General features: G+C 55.8%; 1 protein-coding gene across 2 annotated transcripts; it reads right to left on the minus strand.

Annotated features, from left to right (window-relative positions):
* Positions 1–29: 29 nt before the first annotated feature.
* On the minus strand, positions 30–11,357 carry Nudt14 (nudix hydrolase 14). 2 transcript variants are annotated; one of them, XM_052739143.1, is made up of 5 exons: positions 11,211–11,357; positions 8,500–8,543; positions 8,022–8,086; positions 7,594–7,831; positions 30–3,371 (listed from the first exon to the last, which is right to left on the minus strand). In XM_052739143.1, the coding sequence occupies exons 1-5, from the start codon at positions 11,289–11,291 to the stop codon at positions 3,332–3,334; spliced, it is 468 nt and encodes a 155-aa protein (XP_052595103.1). In that variant the 5' UTR covers positions 11,292–11,357; the 3' UTR covers positions 30–3,331. The 2 variants fall into 2 exon arrangements, with proteins under 2 accessions (XP_052595103.1, XP_052595102.1); XM_052739142.1 differs by lacking the exon at positions 30–3,371 and adding an exon at positions 4,694–5,016 and having other exon boundaries at positions 11,211–11,353.
* Between the last annotated feature and the right edge of the window lie 15,117 nt (positions 11,358–26,474).

The raw sequence follows: 26,474 nt of genomic DNA on the forward strand, positions 1-26,474 counted from the left end.
CGACGGCGGCGGCGGGTCCCGGCCTCGGCTCTGCGCGCCCGCGCTCCCGGCACCGCAGCCAACAAGTTCGGGACGAGACTGACAGCTCGCTCGCCCATTCGTCACCCGCGCACCTGCATATTCATGAGGGGGCGGGGCCTCGCCGTGGGGTGGGGCTGTGGGGGGGTGCTGGGGGCGCCCCGGGCTTTAAAGGAGGCGAGGGCGCGGTCTCCGCGCGGGGCGGCGGGGCGCGGGGCCACCACGCAGTGGCTTCTCTTGTGCCCAGGCTCGCTGAGGTGTGGCCTCTTCTCCTCTAGAATTCTCCCCCGGGTTAGCAGCCTGGGAGTGGGGCGCCCCCTGAGGTCACCGTCATGGTCCCCTCCCATCAGAGCGCAGCCACTCTCGCTCTGCTCTTGGTCCCAAAGGAGATGCTGCCTGATGTACGCATCAGGATTTTGCCCCCATGCAGGGCGGATGGGGCCCTGGGACCTGAATGAGCCCAACTCCTGGTGCGCCCCCTTCCCCGAGGAATCTCCCCCGCTCCTCAGCCTCCTGCCACCTCCACGCAGGCTACAGGGGGCGCTGCTCCCCTCCGACGCCCAGCCCTCCCCTCCTCCAAGCGCACAGGTTGAGTAGCCAGTCAACAAATGCTCCTTCCTGCAGGCTGTTTAGGAGGTGGACGTCGCCAGACTCTTATCTTCAAGGAACTCGCCGGCCAGAGGTCCAAATTTGGGGGAAAGGAAATGGGAATAAAGGACAGTGGTCCATATCAAGAGAGCTACCCAAAGAGGATTTTCCAGCAATCTGGGAATCCCAACCCTCCACTACCATCTCTTAAGCCTGTTCCTAGGTGATCACCTCCTCCGCATGTCAATACCAAGGGTTCTTCGTCTACAAACGGCCTCTGTTCCACTCAGCAGAGCCCTTTCCAGTGCCAGTGGTAACCCCAGTGATTAGAAATCCCCATACTTGAGGTGGTGATGTGTTACCCTGCCCTTCAAAACCCCACAATAGCTGGGTTGTCCTTTCTCCAAGGATCCTCTCCCAGGTTTCCCCGACTGGACCAAGTCACTGCCAGAGGACTTACTGGGGGAGGGGGAAATTCTGATACTGGTGAATCAGAGGCACAGTAGAAGTGGACCAGGGATACTACCTTGCCTCCTGGATATTGCCTGGCAACCTACACAGGGAGCCAAGCCCTGGGAATGCCTTGAGCAGTGCACCTGTCCCACCAGTGTCCAATGCCTCTCCAAAATCTCCTGCAGAAGCAGCAGGCCTGCAAGGTTGGGCCAGCATCCCCCATACCTGGCTCTGCACACTCAGAGTGCTCCCACCCCAGCCTGAGCCCAGGAAGACCACAGGCAGGTAGGCTAGTTGGGGGGCATGACAAGCCAGGCCTGGCTACACACAGGGACACCCACCAAATAAGGGAATTGGAGTGTGTCAAGAGTCTTCCCGATGTTTGCATCTTTAAAGAAGACAATCCCTTTGCAGATTCAGCCTCACTTTCTCTCCGGCCTGGAGACAGGGAGGCCACAGAGGACACAAGAGCCTTAGCTTTCCCAGCTTGCCTATGTTCACCATCTCTTTGAGGCACCCAGCAAAGCTGTGAACTAGGCAGCCACAGCCCTGACCTACCTGCAGGGACCTCTCTAAGGGTGGATGATATATTGTAGACCAGCAAACCGTAAAAGAGTCTAAAACCAGGTGCCTCCACACACCCCCACTCCCACGCCCCATGAGACCCAGAGGGTGGGGCAGCAAGGTGAGGAAAAGGAATAACACGCTAAGGTTCTGGGGCTCAAAGAACCTGACAAGGGCTTATGAGGACAAAATATCCAAACCAAGGTGGGTGGTAATACTGCAGTCTTCCTGCCGATACCAGTGGGAAGTCACAAAGAGCCTGGATGGCTGTGTCACACCACGACTTACATTTTCATCAAGATCCCTGACAGCGGCCTGGAGGGGTGTAAGGGGAGGTCAGGGTGATGGCACGGTGCTGTTGAGAGGCACAGGTGTCTAGGACAGTGTCTGGGGTGTCCAGGCAGTGCAGGGGCTGGGGCGGGGGGAGCTCAGCATGAAATAGAACCCAGGGATAACCCTGCAGCCCATCTCTGTGTGCCTCCCTGTTTCCTGCTGTCAGGTAGCTGTGGGAGGACAGGCCAGCAGGCAGAGCCACGGTGTGCTGACATGGACTTCTGTGTGACTGACTCAGCCTACTCCCACCCCCTTGCTCAGAACTGTGGGTGCAGTGGCTCAGGGAAGGATTCTTCATCAGGCCAAGACACAGGACTTACCTTGTAGGTACACAGGCTCCGAGGGGGTCTGTCCAACAGCATGCCTTGGAGAACAGGGAGACCTGGGTCTCCTTGGTTAGAACAGCTGGTGACTATCAGGGCAGTATATTCAATACCTGGATGACACCTGCCATGACCAGGTGTCATCACCACAATGGTGATGACCTCCTCTTCCTCCTCCTGGGCACCACCACCTTACCTGATGGTGACCAGCAGATGCTGAAGGTGTGGAAGGTGGCCACTTGCATTGAGTGGGACCTCCCCTGAAAACCCCCGCCCTGCACTGATTTCGGCAGCTTTCAGGCAGAATTGCCAGGGGCAGATGGACCTGCACGTGGAGAACTGTTGCCTCACACACCCTTCAAACCTAATGCTTGCCTTCATGCTGCTCCCAGTATACTTGGGGGCTCAGAAACCCTGACCTGACCCTGTGGGGTCAGCTGCTCTGCCTGTTCAGGAAGGCCTTCATCACCCACTGGGCATGACTGACTCCCGCCTGGTGGCTCTCGCCAAGATCCCTAACACTTGAGGTCTGGGCCTGTTCTGAATGGGTGCTTAGCTTGAGCTGGACAGGCACAGAGGGGCCTCAGGACCAGGCTGGAGGATGAGGCAGCCCAGGATTTGGACGGAGCTGGCTGGGCTCAGGAGTGAGCTATGCTTCCGCCCATGTCCTGTGATGCTAAATATAGCGGCCAGGGAGGGGAGTTTCCGGTTACAGCCCCCCCACCCCAAGCCGGGAAATCGATGCCAGCTCCATTAGGCCCAGCACTGGTGCCGGCTGACCTGCCCGCCAGGCTGCAGATCAGAGTGAGGGACTGGACTTTACCCAAGCCCAGGTGCCCTGACTCCTAACCCATCCTCCTGCCCTCCAGAGCCCTCCCCCACTCTGCCCGTCAGACAGCGAACACCCAAGGGCAATCCTGAGGGTCATGGGATTCCGATGGTGGGCATTAGGCAGCTGCAGGATGTAAGGGCAGGGCATAGATGGCAGTGGCTGGATATACTCCTGTCCTGGGACCATCAAGGTGAAGCTGGATCACTGTGCCTCCCTGTATTCAGCTCCTGGACACACACCACATGCCTAGGGACCCTTCCCTAAAATAAAATTAAAAAAAAAAAAAAAGAAAGAAAGAAAAGAAAAGCTGTGGTTGCTTGTCTGGCTGAGCCCCACCTAAATTGCTACAAACATTTGCATACAGGTGGTGCTATCTGAGCAGTCCACATGTCACAGCCTCCTCAGGGTGGTGCCTCAATGTCACACCCACCTGGGGCATAGGGAGGGGGTGAAGCCAGTGCCCCCCATCCTCCAGGGCAGGGCAGGGGGCTGTAAGAGGACAGAGGGCACCCCACCCACCTCAGCATCCCTATCTCAGTGTCCACGATTAGGATTCCGACACTTCAGCTCCTGGCCTCATACAAGGGGACACTGAGACACAGAGCACCAGGACATGCTCATAGACAGCTCATCACCTGAGTGCCACTGTACTAAGTTACAAGGGGGAAGGGGGCATCTCTCCAGGATACCTCGTGGCCCTCGTCAGTGGGATGTCATATAAGATGCTGACTGGAGGGTTTGAAGCTCTGGGGAAAGGCACAGCTGGCCACGACTCTGCAGCCTGACCTTACCCAAGACAGACCAACTTCCGGATCCCTCAGATGTCCCCCAATGCACCTTTCACAGGGCGGCTTGAAGTATGTGCCTGTGGTCCAGGTGGCTGGCTAGGTGGGACAGCATGCCCTTTTGTCCACGGCAGGCACTCTGGGGACCTGGAGGATGGCTCTGAGCTATGTGCATGCCTCTCGTAGCCCCACCCTCAGGCCAGAGAGCAAGGCCAGCAGCACTGTGAGCTGTCACACTCCTGAGGCAGCTCTATGCAAGGACCAGGCTGCCCACACCAAGATGACTGCCCTAGATGCTCATCATGGCCAAGCCTGCAACATTACTTGTGTCCTACAGGCCAAGTGAGGTCCCCTCAAGTCACGGAGAGGGCACTGGAGACCCCAGATACAGAGTATCCCTAGCCCTGAGTTCCTGGGCAGTGGCAGTGCTGTTCGAGCCCAAGCCCAGGCATGGCAGGGACCCTATATCTGCCCAGATCAGGGAGTATACACTCTCTGGAATGGGCAGGACTGTACCCATTTCCTCTCAACTGAGGCCGCATTCAGTCTCTCTACTCCTGCAGATACAGCTCACGTTGTGCACAGGGAATGGTGGCCCTGTCCCAGATTGAACACTTAGCCTGGTCCCCTCCCGAGCTGGCTACTCCACCTGACTATATCCCAGGCTTGCCGCACCAGCCCCGACAGCCATCTGCCTCCCAGGGCATCCAGCCACTTGCACAGCCTGAGGAGGGACACAGGGGCTTGTGTGGAGACCTGGTTGCCCCTCAAGACAGTGATCCTCACCCCAGTGGCCATCAGTGAAAATTATGCAAGCTTTATTGAGTGTGTAGGGCAGGAAGGTGAGTGGACGGGACCGGCCTGTCCAGCCCCAAGGTCTCACTGGAGACTCAGGTGAGGAATGACGTGGCTAAAGAACCAAGAGATCCCGAAGATAACACCAAGAGTCTTGGGGATGTTGGGGTTGTCGGCAAAGGCCTGGGCCTCATCCAAGTTCAGATGTACCACCTCGATGAGCTCCCCCTCCTGAGCCAGGCCTCCACCAGGCCCACTTCGCTGGGCATCTGTCACCTCTGCATAGAACATGGTCTGCCTGGAGCCAGTCAATCCTACTCCAGACCTGTCAGGTAGAACAGGGGGCACTGAGACACCATGGCGACCCTGCCAGCCACCCTGCTTCCATGCCCCTCTCTCTGGCTTTCTGATGGGCAGAACTCTTGAGTGGCTTCACCCCTCCCAAATACCACTCCTGGTGGGTACATCCATGTCATGTATGCCCCCTAGAGTGGGGGAACCCGATGCATGTTGGGCATGCCTTCTGGCACTAGACTATCATATGGCGGAGGTGGGGGATCTCACGCTAATTAGGAAAGGGACGTAAAGAGCACTGAAATGATTTTGATCATTGGGCTGGAGAGATGGCTCAGCCACCAAAGACGAGACTCGCCATCCAACGGTCAAGACAAACATGATGACTGGCATTTAGGGAAAACAAAAATGTCAGAGGCATCATACACACATCATGGACCCAGGATCCTGCTCGGCTACCGGACTGAACTCATCCCAAGGGAGATACCCGGGTAGGCCTGGCCTAACCAGGTGAACTCACACGACAGCTTCCACCTCAAAACTGGAGAAGTCTGATGCTTTCTGCTAACAGAGACCAGAACAAGCTGCTGTGTTGTAAGGAGACACATGGCAGGGACCTTCGGGCACCACTGAGATCTAGGAGTGGTTCCTGGTCAACAGCTAGTCAGGAAGTGGCCGCCATCCCACAGCCGCAGGAATTGGAGTGTGCTACCTTTGTATGGATGTGGCTGGCAGCCCTGAATGAAGCTTATGAGACCCTGAGTGGAAGACCAAGGACCCTGGACATAGACTGGATATGCAGAAGCCATGGGGTCATAAGCAAGCAGAACTAGAGTCTGTGATAGGCTCTTAGAATCTGTTCATTAGGCCCCTGCCCGTGGCGCCTGCCGGGTACCCAACCAGGGCCTGACTTCCATAACTGCTAAGGCCCAAGCCAGCAGCTCCTGATTGATTGGGGAGCCATGGAGAAACCAGAGACCGGGTGTGGCGGTGGGGATCACAGACCTCTTCACATAAAAGGGCAGATTCCAACACAGTTCCAGACAGGTGCAGGTGGGGAAATCTCTCAGCAGGACACTTCATGGAGGCAGGAGCAGAACTGGGAGATACTTAAGACCTCCCAACCCCCAAGAGGAGGACCCCCACCTCCAAGACTGACCATGCCCAGCTACCGCTTTATGCCCACAGAGCCCTTCCTGATGGCCCATTTTCCTGACAGTCACGGCCTACACCTGTGATTGGAATCAGCCACCGGTCTCAGTTCCCCAACTCATGAGGGAGACAGCTCCAGCCTGTGGTCTGGGCAGGCTAGAGGCTGCCTCCAGCCTGGGCAGGCTCTAATGTCATTCACACAACAAAGCAACAACAGTCACGTATGACTATCAAGGGAGTGGACTGGCTTACTTCTGGTCTTGGGCAGGGAACCATTAAGTGGGTAGGCTCTGATCTGTTCAGTCCCAGTGAGGCCCACAGGGACAGGTGCTCCGACTTTCACTTAGCCTTTTACCCTCAGTCATGCTTCCTCACAGCCACACCCTCCTCTTCGAAATATAAGTCTGAGCAGGATGATCACTAGCCGGCTCTCTAGTACCTTCAGTTAGGACACAGCCCAGGGGCCCTGCCTATGAAACCTCTCAAGACAAGGTTCCCTTGTCCTCAAACATCTGCCAGGACCCCCCACCCCAAAAGCTAACTTCCTTCCCGCCTTCCATCCCGTCTGTCTGCTCCACACACTAGCCCCACTCCTATGAAGAAGGCCAGATTCCTTAGATTCTCCTGCCCTAAACACTGTCATGTTGGGAGCTGAAGGATCCAGGAATCACTGTCCGTCCAAATGGAAGACATAGAAAAGGACACAGACCAGCCCTTCAGAGGCGATGGTCAACACTGGATCCAACACGGTCCAACCACAGCGAGGTGCTGGAGTGAGGTCTTCAGGGATGGAGGCAGGAGGGCCCTGGCTGGGTGGAGAGTGCCAGGAGAGAAGTGGCAGGGACTCTGGCCCTTTGTGGTTGAAGGTGGGCTCAGGCCCCTGTAAAGGTGGTACTCAACCTTGTAGGGGGACAGGCACCATAAGACCCTTTTTCTGCCCTAAGATCTCAGTGGTCAAGGATCCACACAACATCCTGAGGCAAGGGGTGGCTTCCATTTGAATAAGGCAGCCCTGGTTGGCTGCCTGAGGGAGGCATGAGTGGCTGGCACCTGGGCTTTAGAAGGGGTAGTCCCTCCTCCTTCCCCTCCCCAGGACTTGTCCTTCCCTCTCATTCCTGAGCCACCGGCTGAGAACAGAGCTGTGACTCACCCCACCCCCAGCGCCCGGTGCTTTAATCCCACAGGAAGTGGGGCATCTGTCGGCAGCAGCTGCCACCCAGAGCCCAACCCCACATGGCTGGGGCTGCAGGGTAGGGGCACAGGGTTGAGCATACTCCAGAACCAGCCCCAAAGCACCAGGTCTGGCCCAGCCTAGGAGCTGAGGCACAGTCCACCAACCCTCTTCCAGTCCTGTGCTTGTATACCCTCAGGGACAGGGTTCTCACCCACTCCCTGAGAGTTTTTCTCACCCTTTAAACCACACGAGGTAGCAGCCCACCCTGCCAAGCCTCCTTACATGTACGTGGCAATTTGGCGCAGGTCGGTGGGGTCCAGGCGATAGCCACACTCTTCCCAAGCCTCCTTGCAGGCCACTTCTTCTAGTGAGAGCCCAGGTTGGTCCACAATGCCGGCACAGAGTTCCACCATCACTCCCACTGAGCCAGGCAGTGCTGGCTGAAGTTTCTGGGGCTGGTCCTGGTCCACAGCTGCCAGAGACCCTGGGAAGAGGCGCTCCACCTCGCCTGCATATACAGCTGGTATGGGGGGAAGCACGGCCACATGGTGGTCACCTCAGAGCAATCTATTCTGGGCCCGGCACCTCCTGCTGGAGCTCAGTTTCCCCTAGAACCACCACTGCATCAGCATTCAGACGCTCAGGATCAAGGGCCTGGAAGCACGCTGCAATTCCCCCTTCCCAGCTCCTGCCCACCCAGCTGGTCTCACCTGGCCGGAACTGCTTCACCAACACCAGGCTTCTCTGAGAGGAGTTGAACATGAGAATGGTCACACTGCATGGGGGAATGAAGCGCAGTAAGAACACGCCACAGTCAGGCCATTGCTCAGATAGCAAGGCCACGCAGTCAGGCCAGGGCCCTGACCTGCTAGGTTCAGGTTCACAGAATAGGGGCAGGGGGAGAAAACATACTGGGCAACTGGGAGAGTGGAGGCCTCTGCTGGCTGGTTTCCCAACTGTCACACCCCTCACAAACCGCGTTAGCCCACGCTCTGGATCCTGAAGAGTAGGATCAGCAGATCTCTTCAGCCCTAGGAGGGGCCCTGGTGTCCTCAGCTACTACATTCCTTAGCCACCAGGCCTCACAGACGTGAGAGCCAGAGACTAGGTTGAGGTGGGAGGTGTTTGAAGACACTAAGGAGAGCAGAAACTGGGGGATTGCCTAGTGGCCAGGATAGCCCCTCTCACCTGTCATGTGTTTTCATGAAGTCCCAGGACTTCTGGACACCGTCCTGAAAGAGGCAGGGTAGCAATCAGGAAGGGTGAGTGGCTGCCAGCAACAGATGGAGGTACATGGGCCAGACAGACCCACTGAGGCAGCTCCCAGCAGGGAGGCTTGCTGCCTGCCTACATCCATCAGGAATGGGGACTTGCCGCAGGTGGGGGTAGATGAGGTCTCCCCAGAAGTCAGGGTAGCCTGGTGTTCCGGGAAGGGTAAGTTAGAAAGCCCGGGCAAAGGGCAGGAAAGGCATTTCATGAGCACAAAGTACTACAGAAACCTATGTTGCCATCAAGTGTGGGAAGGAACTAGGAGGATACAGGAAGGGCAGATGTGACACCCTTAGGTGGGGCAGAGAGGATCGCAGGTGGGCAGAGCAGAAGTCAGGTGTTCACTGCTGAATTTCCCTTGGGCCACAGGACAGTTCACACTGCAGTTGTGCGTTGGGCGGTGAGTCCATGCCCCACCCTGCTGCAGGCTCAGGCTATCTCTTACACATCCCATAGTCCTGCTGATCCTGCATGTGGGGCAGGCTCCCTAGATCCATGCAGCACTCAGGAGACAGGTAAGGCGGGCCCTGCAGTAGAGGACAGCTAGACCGGATGTCAACGGTGCCTTGTATACCAGGTTAGGAGGGCCCCACCTTTCATCATCAAGATGCCACGTGGTAAGACAGGCTGTGTCTGGGGGCTGGAGACCTAGAGCCTATTCACCCCTAACCCTTCCTGCTGCTTACCCACCTTTGGGTCATTCAGCGAGCCCTGGCCAGCCTACCACAGATGCTGGGGCTCCATCCAAGCCGAAAAATAGACAGGGGCCTGGGCCCCAGAGACAGAGCGGTGGGCAACAAAGAGGGAGATGTTGAGGAACCGCCACAAGGGCTTCCTCGTGTTGGCCTACAGGTGGAGAAGGGTACTGCTACGCATGGGAGAGCCTCACAGGTGAAGGTCCCAAAGCAGAAAGACTGACGTGAGCCTGCAGGCAGAGGTATCTTGGGACGGTGGTAGCAGCCTGGTTTCCAGGGCGAAAAAAGAGCCAATGTCCTGGGCAGGTCAGGCTGCCCAGGAGGCCGTTGAAGCCCCACCCCACGAGGCGAGCCCGGGCCTGCCTGACATCTCGCCACCCAGGCAGGCTCCAAAGAAGGCTACCTGCCCAGGCTGCAGTGAGCCTTGTGTTGCCTACCCTCACAGCTTCCATTCCCGTAAGTATCACTCCAAAGGACCCTCTTGACCCAAGGTCAAACATTTTGTTAGAGCCGTGGGAAGAGCCGGAGAAGCTGACATTGGCAGTGGGAGGGACAGACAGGCCTAGGACATCGAGGTGGACACAGGCTGAGTAGGGCAACTGGGCCCCTGCTTTTGGTCTGTCTACCAGACCTCTTTTGGCCAGGAGCAGCAGTCAGTTAAAGGCTGCCGTTCCCTAACCAGTTCACAGCCCAGCCTCAGTATCCCTCAGCTCCTGAGGAAATGCTACCCGTCCCCCGCCACCGCCATGAGTATGGCTGCTGCCTGCTCAGCTGAGCTCTGGTTACCAACCCCATCAGCGGAAATGTGCTGGTGGGCTGCCAGCCAAGGCTGCAAAACCACCCCACAGCACTTCCCAGGAAGTAAGGGAAGCACTGTTGTCAGGGGCCATAGCAGAACTAGCCTGGACCACCCTGCTCCCAACAACTGCCCACCCGAGCCTCAGGTCCTGTGTACGAACAGCCACAGTGCCCATCCCCTGTCACCAGCCAGTGAAAGGGGAAAGGAAAGTGACCCCCATGTCCCTCAACTTAACTCAACTGCTCCCCCAAGCCTGAACTACCCTTGGCTGCACTCTGGGAGAGGAATTCTGTGTCCTGGGGTCAGGAGGACCTGTGCCCAGCAAACACATGAGGGTCAGGGGGATTTTCAGGCTGGAGGCCGCCACACTGGACACTGGTGACAGGGATGGATGTGACAGGGAGGATGGGGGTGCTGGGCAAACACCAAGCCCTGGGTGGTTTGACCTGGGCTGAAACCCAGTCAGGGCTACACTGACCAGGTCAGGCAAGCAGTGTGCATCTGATAGCACAGCGAAGGGAAGTAAGCAGAGACCGACTAGACAGGGCCGGCAGAGCAGAGAAGGCCCACCCTGCTGGAAGACCACAGGGTGAGAGGAGAGAGAGGAGGCAGCAACCAAGCTCAACAAATGTCTTCTGTGGGCCTACTATACACCCCACGGTGCCAGCAAGAAAGCTATGGACGGCCCTGTTGCTCTAGGAGACACCTGGGAGCTGGGAAAGGTTGAACTGGGGAGGCTTCTTAGAAGCAGTAGCCTTTCCGCTAAGGCTTGAAGGAGGAGCTAGAAGGAATGAGCAAAGGGTGTCTCCCATCACAAGGTGGGCTTCTTTCCCCAGAGTTCTTCCTGCCCTGAGATCCAACTGCATAAAAGTATCGATGGGCGGTCAGAAATGGAGGGCCAGTCAATCTGCCTTGGAGGGAAGAGAGAGCATCCTCGAATGTCCTTCCTTGGCCATTCCAGGTTAACTGAGTCTGAAAACCGGTGGTCAGGACAGCAGGAGGGCGGAGCTCGGGCTCAGAGAACCAGTTCGGGGCGGAGGCGTGAGCCCCGGGGGCGGAGCCAAACCCGGGGGCGGGACCGCATAGTCGGCGGGGTTAAGTGGGGTGAGCAGAGAGGCGCGCGAGGGGCAGATCACCTGGCGGTAGTGCAGCCTGAGAGGCCGCAGGTAGGGCGAGCGGGAACAGAGGCCCACGGCCACCCCCTCGATGCGCTCCATGGGTGGCGCAGTGGAGAGTCTTCCGCAGACAGGAGCTGGCGGGAGCGTCTACGCACTTCTGGGCATGCCCAGTTCGCGCGGAGGGCGGGCCGGAGGGCGGGCCCCAGCGCGCAGGTAGCACCTGCTGAGTGCAGCGCGCAAGGGAGGCGCTGTCAGGCTGGTCTCCAAGCCCTAGAGAGGGGATGAGAACCCGGTAGGGTAGAGGAGGGCTTTGTGGTAATTGAAGCCTCCAACGGGTAGGAATCAAAGGGGATCGCCGGGGTAGGGGAGCCGAGCAGATGCCTGCCTGCCCCTGGTTAGTAACAACCCCACCCCCTCCCCAAGCTTGGGAACCGGGGCGATCACTGGAGCATACAGAAGGGGAGAGTAGGAAGACTCCTCTCAGAAGAGTCAAAAGAGAAAAGGCTGATGAAGAAAGGCTAGAGGAAGAGCCCCAGCCCAGGTAGAGGCTGACCTGGCCTGGACTGCACCCCAGTCTGAGAGAAAGTGCGACTTGTCTCTGGCTGTTTCTCTTCACAGAGGCCATGTTGTTCCTTACCGCACTGCACACATTCACCCAGCCAGAGAGGGCTTCAGAACTCCTCCATCACAATATCAGTCTAGATGCATCCAAAGGCCCAGGCCACTCCAGATTCAAGGGGAGGGGAATTCACAATATGGGGCACATGGGTCACAAGACTAGCCATTCTTGAAGACTAGACACACACACACACACACACACACACACACACACACCCCTACCTCTCCTAAAGCACTGTGCTTTCCAGCTTTAAGCATGGCCACCAGGTGTCCTGGAGGTCCAACTGACCTCCATCCAGGGGCCCCTCTAGCAGCCCACCCCGGCCAAAGGTGTCTTCCTCCCATTTCAGAGGCCTCTTGGCAGGCCTTTCCTCCCTGGGGTGTGTGCAGACAATAAGGACCAGTCTCGGGCTCATCAGCAGGGCAGGAGAAGGAGGAGGTTACAGGGCCTAGTGTCACTGGCTGGGGGTTATGTTTGCACTCGCTCTGGGCACCTGGGCCTGCCTAGCAGGAGAACAGGAAGAGCTCACAGCTCCACAGGACAATATGATCACATCTGGGGCCCCTGATAATTAGGGCCACTGTCACCTCAGGGCCTTCAAACAGCCACACCTACAAAACTCTCTTTGCCCCTTTAGGCTCCATGTGAACACAAGCAGGCACACAGTAGGGCAGATCCTATACCCGGGGAGCTGTAGGGCACAAATGGTCTGCCCACTGCTGGCTCCAGGATGGAAGATGCTCTTAGATCGTGTCCATGGCCTGGACACGTCTAGGTGGGCACTGGGTTCTGTGTTATCTAGTGGGATGACAGGTAGCCTGTAGGTCTGGAGACTTAAGAATACCATACAACATGAGGATCCTAAGAGACAGAGTGGCTGGGAGGACTGTGTCAAGGCTGGGAGACCAGGTAGCTCTGGAATACGAAGACCTCGTCTTTCTGGTAACCTGACAGAGCTGAGACCCTGCCCCTATTTTCCTGTGTGTCAGCTGTGGCAGAGCAGACATCCGGGAAAAATACCCATCCTCCGCTCTCTCCATGCCACCCCCATTCCAAGCAGAAGCCATGCCCAGCACCCCTTGTTGGAATGTGCTTATTACACAGAGAAGGGTGACTGTGACCAGGTACAAAGCTCCGGCTGGGGTCAGCTTCCTCCAGCACTGGCGGGTTGCTTTGCTATCTGATTATCTCCAGGGGCTACTTCCACCCACCTGTAGGCCACTGAGGGCTTTGTGGGACCTCACTTCTGCCTGCCTCCCTTGTGCTGGACAAGAGCCTGAGTGCTGTGCTGGCCGGACCTTCCGAGTGCCTGTGTATTTGCTTGGGACGGCTGGGCCAGAGCTGCCAAGGAGCTGGGGATATAGGCCAAAGTCAAAGTGACTTCTAGGATAGAGAGAGGTAAGCAGTGCTGGCCCCAGTGGGTGGGGCTAAGGCTGGTGACGTTCTCTACGTGGTTGTCCTTTTTCTGCATTTGAACTTTTTCCAGTACGGACTCCGCCCCACCACACACACTTCTCAGTGGTTTTGAGGGTCTGACTCTGTAGCCCAGCCTCACCTGGAACTCCTAACCCATCACCTGACCGCAGCCTCTGGAGTGCTGGGATTACAGTTGTGAGCCACTACAGTGGACTCAGAACAGATAAAGGTGTTTACTGTTTGATGATGCAAGCCTGGTGACCTGAGCTCAATCTCTGAACACACACAAAAGCAGGAGAGAACTGACTCTACGATAGTTGTCCTCCGTGTGACACCAGCCACCCCTCCAGCCACCCCCACTGCCACCATCACATACCCTGTGTATGTAAATATGCATGCCTCTCAGAGTTGTTGGGTGTCTTCCTCTACCACTGTCTACCTCATTTATCCTGCCTCTCTCCCCAGGAGCTGAGCTTCCAGACATGCACCCTGGTTTTGTTTGGGTGCTGGGATCCTCACGCCAGTACAGCCTTGTCCCCTGCGCCATCTCTGGCCCCTCAGAGCAGATTTCAAGAGGAATAGGTCCCATACTACCAGCCGTGGCCTCAGCCTTCCTGAGCATGTCTTGGGCATGCATGCATATTCTCTGCCAGACTCTGTGAAGAGTTGCAGCAGGCTTCTGTGGAGTTAAGAGTGAAGGACACAGAATCAGGATATTGCCAGGTTTTCTGACCCAAACAACTGGAAGGAGGCCAGTCGAGCAAAAGCAGGTTGTGGTGTTTTGCTGTGGGGTGGAGATTGGGCTTTGGCCTCTCCTGGCTGTGAGGCATCTCAGGGGACATGGGTGTCTATAGCAAAAGGATGAAGTTGGAGCCTTGCGAGGCACCAAACACAAAATTAATTCAAATGGACCAGAGCCTTGAGCAAAAGGACCAAGGTTTAAAACTCCGAGGGGGAAAAAGGGCAGACACTCACGACATTCAACTCGTCAATGACAGCTGAAGGGAAAGCAGTCAGATTGGACTTCATGAACATGCAAAATCTATCGGGGGCCAGTGGTGGCGCATGCCTTTAATCCCAGCACTTGAGAGGCAGAGCCAAGCCAATCTCTGAGTTCGAGGCAGCCTGAACTACAGAGTGAGTACACAGAGAAAACCTGTCCAAACAAGAAGGAGGAGGAGGAGGAGGAGGAGGAGGAGGAGGAGGAGGAGGAGGAGGAGGAGAAGAAGAAGAAGAAGAAGAAGAAGAAGAAGAAGAAGAAGAATCATCATCTCTGTGCATCAGAATGCGACTGTGAATGGACACATGAATATACAGGTGTACACTCTGCTGTGCAATGGAGCACTGTTAAGCCTGAAAGGAAATTGTGGCACATGCTACAAATGATGACCTCTGAGGCGGAATGAAATAAGCCAGTCAAAAGAACCATGTGCTTCCATTCATATGAGGTTCCAGGAGTAGTCCGATTCGTAGACACAGCAGATAGAAGGGGTGTCTGGGGGAGGAGGCTGGGGACAAGATTTTAGTTTGGGATGATGACAGTGTTCCACAATGAGCACAATGACAAGTGAGTTTAATGCCACTAAACTGTACACTTAAAAGTGGTTACAATGGCCAGGAGTGGCACACACCTTTAATCCCAGCACTTGGGAGGCAGAGGCAGGTGAATCTCTGTGAGTTCAAAGCTACCCTGGTCTACAAAGAGAGTTTCAGGATACCCAGGGATACACAAAGAAACCCTGTCTTGGAAAAAACAAACAAACAAAACAAGTGATTACAATGGAACCTGTAATACCAGCACTGAAGAGGTGGAGGCAGGCGACGCAGGAGTTCAAAGCCCGCATCTGCTACATGAGACACTGTCTTAAAACAAACTAAAAAAAAAAAAAAAAGGTTACAACAGTGAATTTTGGGTGTGCTTTAAGAAAAGAAAACTGGCAGTATCAAAGTTAGTCTTGAACTTTTCACCAATCCTCCTGCCTCAGACTTCCCAATTAAAGTGCTGGGGTAACAGGTGTGCACCACATGGGCGCCATCAACGGTGGGTGAGTAGTTGAAGGGGTAACCAGCTCTGTTTCTCATTGTACACATAAAGCGCTGCTTTGAATTTTGCTGGGGCATGTACTACTTTTTCAATTAAAATCATTTTAAATGGTTAAGATGATAAATGCTGTATTTGTGTATTTTACTCCCATTGAAACATTGTGAGGATGTGAGATGTGTGTGGTAAGGTGGGTTTTGTGTCAGAGGTGAGTGAGACAGAAGATGCCTGGGGAAGAGCCCAGAGAGACGTAGGGGAGAGGTGGCCGGAAAGGGCATAAGCAACATGTCTCACAGCCTTTGTCTGTATCAGCTGTCTCCTCTGCTCCCCTCAAGAGGTGCAGTGAGGCTGCTGAGGCCTCCCCATCCTATCTATGGGGCATCGTGGCTGCTCCCATTCCTCCTAGTGTGTTCTAGGAGGCTCTCTTTGGGCGGGTACCCAGCTCTGAGTCACTCCTCGGGGCCACCTCTCATGTTGGATCTTTCCCTAGATGTCTTCTACCACACGCTGCTGCCCCAGGGTCCCTTGCAGGCCCCTCCAGTACACAAGACACGCTCCTGCTTTCCTCACTGGGATTGGGCTCTGTCCAGCTGGCCGCCTGTTCCTGTGAGCTGGTCTCCCCACATGTCACTGTAGACTCTGGGTCTCCAGGAGACAGCTGTGCTGTAGACTCGGGCCCCAGGAGCCCCAGGTCTCCCTGCATGTTATCAGGCTGTGGATGGTTCTCACCCGCCCTCATCAACTCTGTTGCTCTGTCCAAGGAAGTGTGGTGACACCAGAGGGTCACATATAGGCCTACACAAGTGAGGCCAAGCCTGTGAGTCTGTGTATGGTGGCGAAAATGGAAATGAGCTCTTGTGCTGCTGACATCTTTGACCCGAAACTGAAGCAGGTCCAGGCTCTTCCTCGACAGCTTAGGAAAGTCCCTAGATGGACAAGGATAGCATGGATATTGTAGACAGGTGGCCTGAAGCTTGGAGGAGGGCAGGGCTCAGAAAGGTTGCTCCCTCACCCTGCTGGGATGCCATGACACTCTAGCGCATGTTCAGCCAAAGAAGAGGTGTGCGGGTAAGGGACCAGCCCACCTGGCTCACTAGCTACTTCTCTACTGCACTGCCCTAAGGGTGTTGACAGGGGGCGCCAGCGTTCCCAACTTCCTATGAGGGGCTTGTGTCTTAGGCAGCCTGTCAGTAAGTGTAGTCCTCAGTTACAGGTGAGCACCTGAGGGCCAGGTGACACTACCCTACCCTGCCCCTCTCCACCTTTGTGCCCAGACCCATCCCCCAGCCATTACAGGCTCAGCTCTTGCCACAGGGCCTATATAGACTCAGAGCCAAAGTAAACAGAGGGCGGGGGTCTGCAAGACTTGCTGGAGCAGGCAGCTGCTGGACAAGCTACATGGTATGGGGGGCAGTGGCCAGCCCCTGCTTCCCCTTCACTCCTGTCCCCCACTCCTATGTGTAGGCAGCAAAATGACCTGGCTGGTCTAGCCCCCATCCCCCTAGGGCACCCCTCTTGTGGACGTGCTCCTGTCACCTCAGACTAGTGGCTGGACCAGGGCCCCACATTCCTAGCCTCCAGGCGCCCCTACGTCTCAAAGGGAAGCAGTTCAGCCCAGAGCCCTAGTCTGCTGGTTTCTGCAGGAGCCCACCCGGAAAGCACTGGTCATGAACAATGCCTGCGTGTGACGGGCTTTCCCTCTGTGAGAGAAAATAGTTCCATAGAATGGCAGTTTCCTGCATTTGTGCCTGGGCCTTAAGGGGTGACTCATGCTTAGACCTCCCAGAAAGAGATGGCCCCAGAGCCCCTCCCCACCCCCAGCTCCGAGGCAAAGCAAGGGTCCATCTTTCCCTGCAGCCCCTGCCCTCTTGGGCTTTGGGTTCCATCCCAGCACCGGGCATCACCTGTGCTAACAGATGACATGGGAGCTTCCTGGTGGAAGCCTAGGTTCAAGTGCCAAGAGCTGGGTAGAACCAGTGAGGGGGATGCAGCTAGATTACCCAAGGACGAAAGGTCTAGGGAGAGAGGCCAGTGGCTCCTGGTCCTGATAAGGCCACTGTTCTTTGGACAGGGCCCTGTGTTGAGGACTGACCATAGTCTGCATGGCAGAGACTAAACAGGGCCATTGGGGTGTGGACATCCCTTGACGTGAGAAGGTTGAGCAGTGGCAGCCAGTTAGGATCCCATGAAGGGTCGAGCCACTCTGAGTGGCATGTAGCCCTGAGAGACCGAGGCAGTTTTCTGGAGTAGTGAGTACAGCTTCGGGAGAGCTGACAGCTATCCTCCAACTTGGGGCCATGCAGGGCAGTCTTTTCAGGCCAGAACTGTGAAGACAGAGCATGCAAGGACACCTGGTTCTTCTGCCTACAGCTGGCACATGGGCAGTACACCTTGCCTCTTGGCATGCTCGAGGGGACCACTAGCTCTGGTTCAGTCCTCAGCCCGCCAGGCTGCCTTTCCAGGTCTGTTTCTAATGTAGTCTACGGGAGGACCACTTATCTCCCAGGTCCTCTGGAAGCTCACACAGCCCTCCCTTCTTCCAATTCTTGCCCTTCTCCTAGGGACATCACAGCACTCAGAATGACGGTTCCAACCTCTTCTGGGCTGACTGTGGTCCCAGCTCATGCTGTTGCCCCTCTCACTTCCAAGGTCCCTGGCTCAGGCAGGGCTCGCCCTGCCCTCTCCTAAGATGGCCCATCTTGACTTCTCAGACAACCTGAAGGAACACAGAAGATTCAAGTTCAGGCCTAACTGCTCTCTCCCAGACCTTGTGGCCTCCGGCTGACCACACTAAGGGCTTCCTTCCACGCTCTGTTCACAGGCATCAGTATGGTAAGGCTTCCATCCCTAGAGGATCCAGGACATTGAGGGTGTTGGCTGTTTGCAAAGGGCCACTAGGCTCTGCTCTGTGGGGTGCTGTTTGCCCATGCCTTCTTCAGCACCAGCTTCACATCATGGCTAGAGAGTCTCGATAGACAAGACATGCCCAAGGGGCAAGGATCTGGCTGGGTGTGGCAAGAAGCTGGTTGGGTGCCCATCAGCTCACCTTGAGCATTCCTGGCCCCACTCTGCACTGAGGTGAGTATGTAGGGAATCTCTTCTCAACCCAGGGGAGCCCGATATCCTCAGCCACTTGCTGTCGTTTTTGTGACATCCTAGCGTCTTAGAAGAATCCAGGACAGGCACAGGAACTCTGGCTTTCTGGACAGCAGGGGCAGCTCTGCCCACCTGCCTGAGCCTTTCGTTGCCAACTCCTTGTATGTAATCCCTATTTGGAATATCTGCGTGAGATCCTGGATTTTGACTGGGGACCGAGGCCTGAAAGAGGGGAGGCCTGAAAGAGCTGTTTGGTTCTATACTAGGTAGTCATGGGCAGCTGGTAAGGACCACGGTGGACTGTGGGCCAGTGGGCAGCCTTCCCTCTTCCACAGAGCTGACTCTTGGCCAGGTGTGGGTCCTCCAGAGATGAGCAGTCTGGACCACAGCCAGCCCAATGATCCCCACAAGGCTCAGGAGAGTGAGCAACAAGAGGACTCACAGTCCATGCCACAGTCCCTTTCTCAGTTGAGTCCCAGTGGATTATTCCTGTAGGGGAGGCAGTGGGAGTGGAGTTTCTACACCCGGACGTCTGAGTTCCATCCAAAACGGCGGTTCTTAACTTCTCCGAGCCGGTGACCCGGCGCCGATCAGTAGGAGGCAGCAGACCTGGAAGGGGCATGGCAGTCTGGGGACCTTCCTCGGCCCCTCCTCCAGCTCTATAGGATCTGATCTCACGAACCCAGCCCCCACCACCGCTTCTCCAGGAGACATTCCGGCTCTCCCATCCACCCAACAGGCCTCGGACGGAGACGAGCCCCCGAGACAGGACCCCAGGCCAGGCTGGCCTCCGAATCTTGGTTTCCTGCAACCCGCCCCCTGCTCTGTCCTGCAGGAAGTGGCCGCCTCCCGAACAAAGGGGCCGGCGGACAATGGCCATTGAATTGGGCTGGGGAGCTCGTGCGGGGACAGGCTGCCAGCTGCCTGCGCTGATAAGACCCTGCACACCCGGCCCAGAACGACACGGAGCTGTGCGCGCGTCCCTCCCCACCGTGCGCCTCCACTGTAACCCACAGAAGCCTTGCGCAGAGAGAAGTCCAAAGCTCGTCCAGGCCTGCGCGTGGGTGGCTGGGGACCAATGGGAAGTCGGCGAGCCCCGCCTTCGGACCAATCTCGGTAGCGCGGGGGGGCGGGGGTGGGGTGGGGGGAGCCGCCCCGCCCAGAGCCTGGCACAGTTCACAGCTTCGGAGCCGCCCCTTCTGGCTCCGCCCCTAGGGCCGCTGGCGAGGGGCTCCTCCCCCGCTGCCTAAGACCGCTGAGCAGCGCCTGACTCCTGTGCGGCTCTTGAGTTGTTTTGTGTGATGTTTTGAAAAAAGTGTCTTCTCCCAAAGCCTCAGACGTCATCCGTGTTGATGCTGGGAAACATCCTCGCAGGGCTGCGCTTCTCTCTTATTATTTTGGGTGGCATGGATGCCTGCGTGGCAGGCAGTGTCGCCTAGTTTTCTGTGAGAGTTGAGGTGGTAGAGGGTAGCCGTGCGGGCAGCCTAGACTCCGCGTATATGCGCACAGCAGGGGAGCATCTGACACGCCCTTTGTCTTGCCCTTTACCCTCAACGTGAAGTCAGAGACATATAAAAGACATATAAAACCAGGCTATATTCCTGCTCCTGGTTGGCATTGAGGATTATCCAACAGATAGACGATGTGCGCCCTCTGGGACCATATCTGGAAAACTCCTTGGGCCTCCTACTGCTCTGGAGGCCTGGATGGCTCACACTGGAGCCAACTCCAGAGAGGAGGGAAGTTGAGACTGCCTTTTACCAAGCCCCTAAGTCCCCACCCTAACCTGGGGCAGCTCTGAGTGAGCCCACAGAGCCGCGATTAGTATACCTGGCAGGCATCTGTTGTAGTTGTCAGGAAGAGCTCAGCTGCCCCGGAATGACAGCGTCATGGGGGAGGGACAGAAATTGGCAGGAGTAGGGACAAAGACCTCTATATCTGGTCAGAAGGAGATGGCCCTGGTCATTTCCAGTCTTGGCAGACCCCAGGCAGATGGGGCAGGGAAGGGTCTGCTTTCCTTGGCACTGTACAGCTCACAGTACTTCCTGCTTCATCTCCACGAGCAAGCAACCCCTACCCCAAGAAGTGCGGGCCTGCTAGCAGCTCCCCCTCCCCGAAACCCCTAGTCCCGAACTCAGGAGGGCGGGATGCAGTGGGTGGGGACAGAGGGACCCTCAAAGACTGCTGAAGCCCCAGGGTGCTCTAACTCAGTTCTGGTGGAAGAGAGCAAGGAAGGCTTTTTGGAGAAGGGAGCAGAGGAAAAATGCAACAGCAGCACAATGTAGACTAGGGTCAGGGAAGAGCCGGGTGTTGGGGAAAGGGAAGCACACGGGAGTGGCACAAGGGTGCTGGAGTGCCAGGGCTTGATGAGTCGCCCTTAGCCCGTCTGCTCCACTTCTTGCATTGTTTGAGACCATTATGCTGGCAGCCCTGGTGAGAAGGTCAGCCCATGTGGTGACCACCTGCCAGGGTCCCGGGACTTAAGGCTGCGGTGCCTGGAAGACAGGGCAGGTATGTGGCCCTGCCAATGCAAGGGTCAGGCTAAGCAGTCCCTCTGTGGCTCTGTCTGTGGGCAGGCTGGGTGGTTGTGGCCATAGCATGGCAGAGCACTGAGGTATGGAAGGGCTGCACTCATTGGGCAGCACTGAGAGGTCACCATGGGACTTTGGGTGGGGCTCTCAGTAGGCATCATCTGTTGTCACATCAAAGACTGGGTTAGTGTGCCCTTCCCGGGAGTGCACCATCTCCTGGGTACCTGTGCACTCCTGACGTCGCCTGGTTAGGTCGATACACCTGTCAAATTCCTCTTTGCCTATCTGGCCACCTTCTCCACACTGCCCTGATTAGAAGACCCTTCCCCTGGCAGCTGTGCGAGATAACCTTGCACTCACCAGGTCCTTTCTTGCCACACTATCCAAAGGTGCAGCTAGACAAGCCATGGGACAAATGTGTCCTGTTTTACAAGCCATCCAGGCCAGGCTGTGGACACCTAGGTCTGCAAAGGCAGATGCCCACAGGTCTCCTAGCCCTACCACTCAGTCTGCAGGAAGTGGGAAGCCCTTGGCTTCCAACTCTGCCCTTTATCAGCCTTCATGGCTTCCTGCTGTAAAAGTGGCCTGCTCCCCCACCTTGGCGCCAGGACGTCGGGTCAGTGGTGACTCACACAGCGCCCAGCATGAGGACTCCTTGGCCCCATGTCCTTCTGCCTACCTTCACAGCACTTGTGCCTAGCCATTAGGTCTCACAACAAGCTGGCTTCTTCTCCAAGGCCCTCACAGCTGGGCTCACCTCTTCTTCTGAGCCATGACCTTGCTTCTGCTGGACTGCTCTACTCTGCAAAAAGTATGATACCCCAATCTCTGGACACCTCCTACCCACAGAGACCCATGCTGTCCCTTGTCATGGGGTCCTGCCCACACCTCCCCACACCCTATGTCTTTGTCAGTCGTACCCTGACATGCTCTCTGTTGCCACCCAGGTCCAGAGTATGTGGAGACCTGACTCTTCTAGATACTTAAAGATTTTGTGCCGTTTTGGCATAGCTCTGGGAAGATGTCCCAGTGTGACTCCTATAAATCTCCCGCCCTAGGGCCTCAGGAAGGCTCTCCCAGCCCCTTTCCACCCTGAGTGCCTGCATTTCATGGGCTTATCTCTGAGCATTAGTGGACTGTTAGCAGAACCCTGAGGTATGTTGCCCCCTGGCAAAATTGACCCTCCACCTTTACCACAGTGTACTCTTTACCCAGCACACCCCAGGACTTGCTGTGTGTAAAGACTGGAGCTGGGGTTGGGGAGAACAGAGTGCCCTTGGCCCCTACATCCAAAAGGCTGGTGGAGAAGTGGGGAAGGACAGGCTGTTTGGGACTCTTGCCTACGGGGGAAGCCCTTCTCTCCTTGGCACAGGGCTTCTGTTATGTTAACCATGAAGTCCCTTGTCTGTAAGACCTGCAATCCAGCACTCAGGGCTTCCCGTCTCTGCCTGCTGAGCCTGAGTGGAGAAGGGGTGATGGTAAGTTGTTAACTTGACACAAACCATTCACCTAATAAGAAGCAATGTTAATTGAGGAATTGTCCCACAGGTTTGGCCTGTAGGCACGTCTGTAGTGCATTTTCTTGATTGACATGGGAGGGCCCAAGGGCCCAACCCTCTGTGGGCCATGCCATCCCTGGGAAAGTGGTACTGGGTTGTCTAAGCAAGCAAGCTGAACAAACTTTGAAGAGCAAGACAGTAAGCAGTGTTTCTCCGTGGTTCCTGCCCTGACTTCTTTCAATGATGGACTGTGATCAGGACTTATGAGCCAAATGAACCCTCCCCCTCTTCCCAAAGTGGGTTTGCTCAGCTTTTTAAAATAACAGCAACAGACTGGAGAGATGGCTCGGCAGTTGAGAGCACTTGTTGCTCTTGCAGAGGACACAGGTTCACTCTCTGGCACCCATGGAGTTCACAGCAACCTGTAACCCGAGTTCCAGGGATGATACCTTTTCCTGACCTCAGCAGGCACCAAGCATGCACGTGGTGTACATACATATATGCAGGCAAAACACTCCCACGTAAGATTAATAAATCTAATGAAAACTAAAAACTATCACAGCAAAAAGAAGGCAAACTAGAACAGAGGAGTGTAACACCTGTGTTCCATCCAGCCTGGACATGGCTGTGTGCAGCCTGAGCCCGTGACAATGCCCCCACTCCAAGTTCTCAATCTGAGTCACTGCCAGCGGGCTGGGAAATCCTGTTCTTGAACAGCAACTTGTCTGGGGCACATCTACCAGGGATGTCCCCCCAAAGTCCTCCACAGGCTGCTGAGCCCGATTCCACCTCATCATCCTAGATCCTTCTGTTCAGAGACCTCTGTCCACCTTGCAGGCCCCTGAACACAGTCCTACCACAACCCATTTCTCCACACATCCTCACGAGCTTCTGTCAAGAACTTTACTTCGGAGCAGTCCCTGTGAGCACTCCACACCCTGTGCTCATGCAGGGTACCTCCCAGCTCTCCAGGTCCATTCTGGTCCTATCAGCCATGGCCGTTTTTGGAATAGAGGAAGGCCAGAGTGCTATTCTACTCAGGTCCTGCCTGGCTGTCTAGCAGGACTCCATTTCTCCTCTGTGGGCCTCTGCAGAGGGTCCCCCCACTTTTGTTCTGTTTCAAACAGTCTCACTCTATAGCCTATGCTGAATTTGAACTTACATTGATCCTCCTGCCTCTGCTTCTAGCTCTATGCCGCCCCTCCAGTTTGCTTGCTAGATTCCTCACGTGTCAATAGACAGATACATCGTGTGCTAATCTCTCCCACAGCAGCCTGAAGGGGAGGCCTGGCTGTTCCCTGCTATACCACTGACTTTACTGTGTCTGCTCAGTGAACAACTCACAAATGACTGAGAAACATGTATTTTTGAGCCTTTTGTGTGTGTGTGAGGGGGAGAGACAATTCTGGTAAAAGGCTTATGGGAGATGAAGGTCCTGGGGCTTCCGGATGCCGAGTAGTTTATTCCAGCCTCCCAAAACAGGTGATGGGCATAGGACAGCCTTCAGCGTTTCTATTATACTTGTCATTGAAGCGTGAGTGTGTGCATTGCTGAGACAGGGGAGAGACTTGATTAAACCTCCAGGGCATCTGCTTTCCAATTCTTTGTGTAGATCTGGCTGTCCTGGAACTCACTCTATAGACCAGGCTGGCCTCGAACTCAGAGATCCGTCTGCCTCTGCCTCCCGAGTGCTGGGATTGAAGGTGTGTGCCACCACCGCCTGTCCTGTTGCTCATTTTTACTTCAGTTGCAGTACACTGCTCTCCTGTGGAGTGAGCTTGTCTGTAAGTAATGAGGGTAGTGGTGCCTGGCTCTTCAGGAATTGGGAGGTAGCTCAAGGCAGTGGAAATCGCCAGCCTTCTCTTGGGCCCAGCAAGTGCTCCTTAGCTGGGTGCTTAAAGGTGTGAAAACCACCTCAGCAAGCCTATGCCACTTCTGAACATAGGCACTGAAGACAGCATGCTGATCCTTACAGCCTGTACCTCCATCCACTAAAGTCTGACCCTTGCCCCTACCCTAGGGTATCTCTGCAAGGGTCAGTCCAGTTCCACTGGGCAGGGAGGGGAAGCTGGCCATTCCCCAAGATACGCTGTGTCATCAGGCCATGATAATTTCCAAAGGCTCTGCTGAGTCAGGTGCCTGGCTTGATAGCCATTCACAACCTTCATATTGGGGGACAGGAGTTACATCATACGGCAGAGTGGATACTGCCTTCAGCTCACCAAGTTTAACTAGACCTTCTCTCTAGACTTCTCCAATCTTGGCTCAAGCTGGGGTCTCCTAGGCCAGTCAGACCCATCTGAGCAGCAGGGCTAGCCTGGGAGCTCAGCTTTGCTACCCAGGTGCCAGTGATACCCTCTCCACTGTGCTGCTTTTGTCGGGCTGGGATGCAAGGTGCATTATGCATTAAAGCCCTCTGGAGATGTTTGGGGAGCACCTCCATGCTCCTCCCCATCCAGGATCAGCTGGAATGGCAGGAACAAAGAGTATGGCAGAATGAGGCTCAGGACAGGCTAGACCCAAGGTCAGGTTGAAGACTGAAAGTGGGTGATGGCTGAGATGGGTTGGGTCCCACCAGCTTGGGGCCACTGCCCTCGTGGGTCTTAGCCAGGCCCATTGTTTGGGGACAATAGCTCTCCTGATCTAGGTTCCTCTCCCAACAGGAAAACCATAAAGTCTGCCCATTACCACTGCCCACAGCCCCTTGAAGGCCTGGGCAGACCTCAGGCGCCAAGTGCAGCTTGGAACCTGGCTCCACCCTTTGCCAGCCTGTTCCAGCCCAAGCACCCTAGGGACAATTTTTTTTTTGTTTTTTTTTTTTTTGTTTGTTTGTTTTTGAAGACAGGGTTTCTCTGTGTAGCTTTGGCGCCTTTCCTGGAACTCACTCTGTAGTGCAGGCTGGCCTCGAACTCACAAAGATCTGTCTGCCTCTGCCTCCCACGTGCTGGGATTAAAGGCATGTAGCTCAGGGTATAGACACAGGTTCTGACCACCAAGGAAACAGTGGCCCACCTCACTAGAGCATGTAAAAGGCTGGGCCCCCTGCCCAAGAGTCCTTCCTGAAACTCACTATGGGCTGAGACCCTTACCTGCATAGTTTACTTCCCATAGGATAGCACCCCTCCAACCACCTTACCTAAAGCTGAGTTGATACCTCAGTGCCCCCTAAGAGGCCAGGGCCCTTTTGCAGAGTAACTGAGTCCCGTAAATGGGACAGATGAGGGCTAGAGGGTGCTGGCTGTACAGTGAGTACCTTGGAGGTGTGCTACTCCAGGAGCTGTGTGCCAGCCCACATCCCTGCCAGTCCTCTAAGCTTGGCTGGTCCTGATGCACCCTATTGGTCGGTCTGCAGAGCAGGGGGTGGGTTCAGTGGTAGGGCCAGTCCTACTGTACCACCCAAGCAGTGGAAGCACTGAGGTCAGCTCTGACTGCTGAGTACGTCCAGCAAGGTCCTCCAGGAAACAGTGCTGTGTGCAGCCACCGGAGGGTGCAGTCCAAGGCAACCACTAGGCTGCTTGTGGACAAGTACTCCAGTTCACCAGCAAGCAGCTGATTTCCCGAAGGTCCTGTACTTCTGAGGCTCAGTCTGCTCAGTGTCTGGCTTCTCCACTTACTGTGCCCCCCACTTCTGCCCAGCTGGGCTGACATAAGCTTCTAGCTCACCTGTCCTGCTGTTCCCCCATCCTCGTCTGGGGTTTACTGGGCCAGAGCAGTGTAAGCTAAGGGCTTGGTAGCTGTGGGCTCTGATGTGTTGCCCCACAAAGCCAAGGCACTGAGTATTAAACTCCACCTAGCTCAAGCCCACCAGGGGAGGCTCAGGTAGCTACTATCTCGAGGAAGTATACATTCTCATGAGTGATCAAACTCCTGCTTGCCTACCCCCAGGGCAAGAGACATAGCCTTATAGGTCACGTGGGGATCCCAGTCCCTACAGGGATAAGTAAACTTCCAGCACCACAGGGAGCAGGCTACCTCCTCCAAGGTGCTCCCAGGCAGGATTATACAGGGCTTTCCTTGAGTAAACCTGTTGTCCTTGGCTGGGCCCCTGCATTCCTGGAGGCTGCTAAGATAGGTGCAAAG

This window comes from Peromyscus californicus, unplaced genomic scaffold, assembly GCF_007827085.1.
Source record: "Peromyscus californicus insignis strain IS unplaced genomic scaffold, ASM782708v3 Scaffold_15__1_contigs__length_86483966, whole genome shotgun sequence".
NCBI classification, from domain to species: Eukaryota; Metazoa; Chordata; class Mammalia; order Rodentia; family Cricetidae; genus Peromyscus; species Peromyscus californicus.

Coding starts and splice junctions, on each gene's coding strand:
- Nudt14 (XM_052739142.1), bottom strand. CDS start 11,291: ATGGAGCGCATCGAGGGGGTGGCCGTGGGCCTCTGTTCCCGCTCGCCC. Junction 8,544..11,210: donor TCAGGCTGCACTACCGCCAG/GTGATCTGCCCC, acceptor TGCCTCTTTCAG/GACGGTGTCCAGAAGTCCTG. Junction 8,087..8,499: donor TTCATGAAAACACATGACAG/GTGAGAGGGGCT, acceptor TCCCCCATGCAG/TGTGACCATTCTCATGTTCA.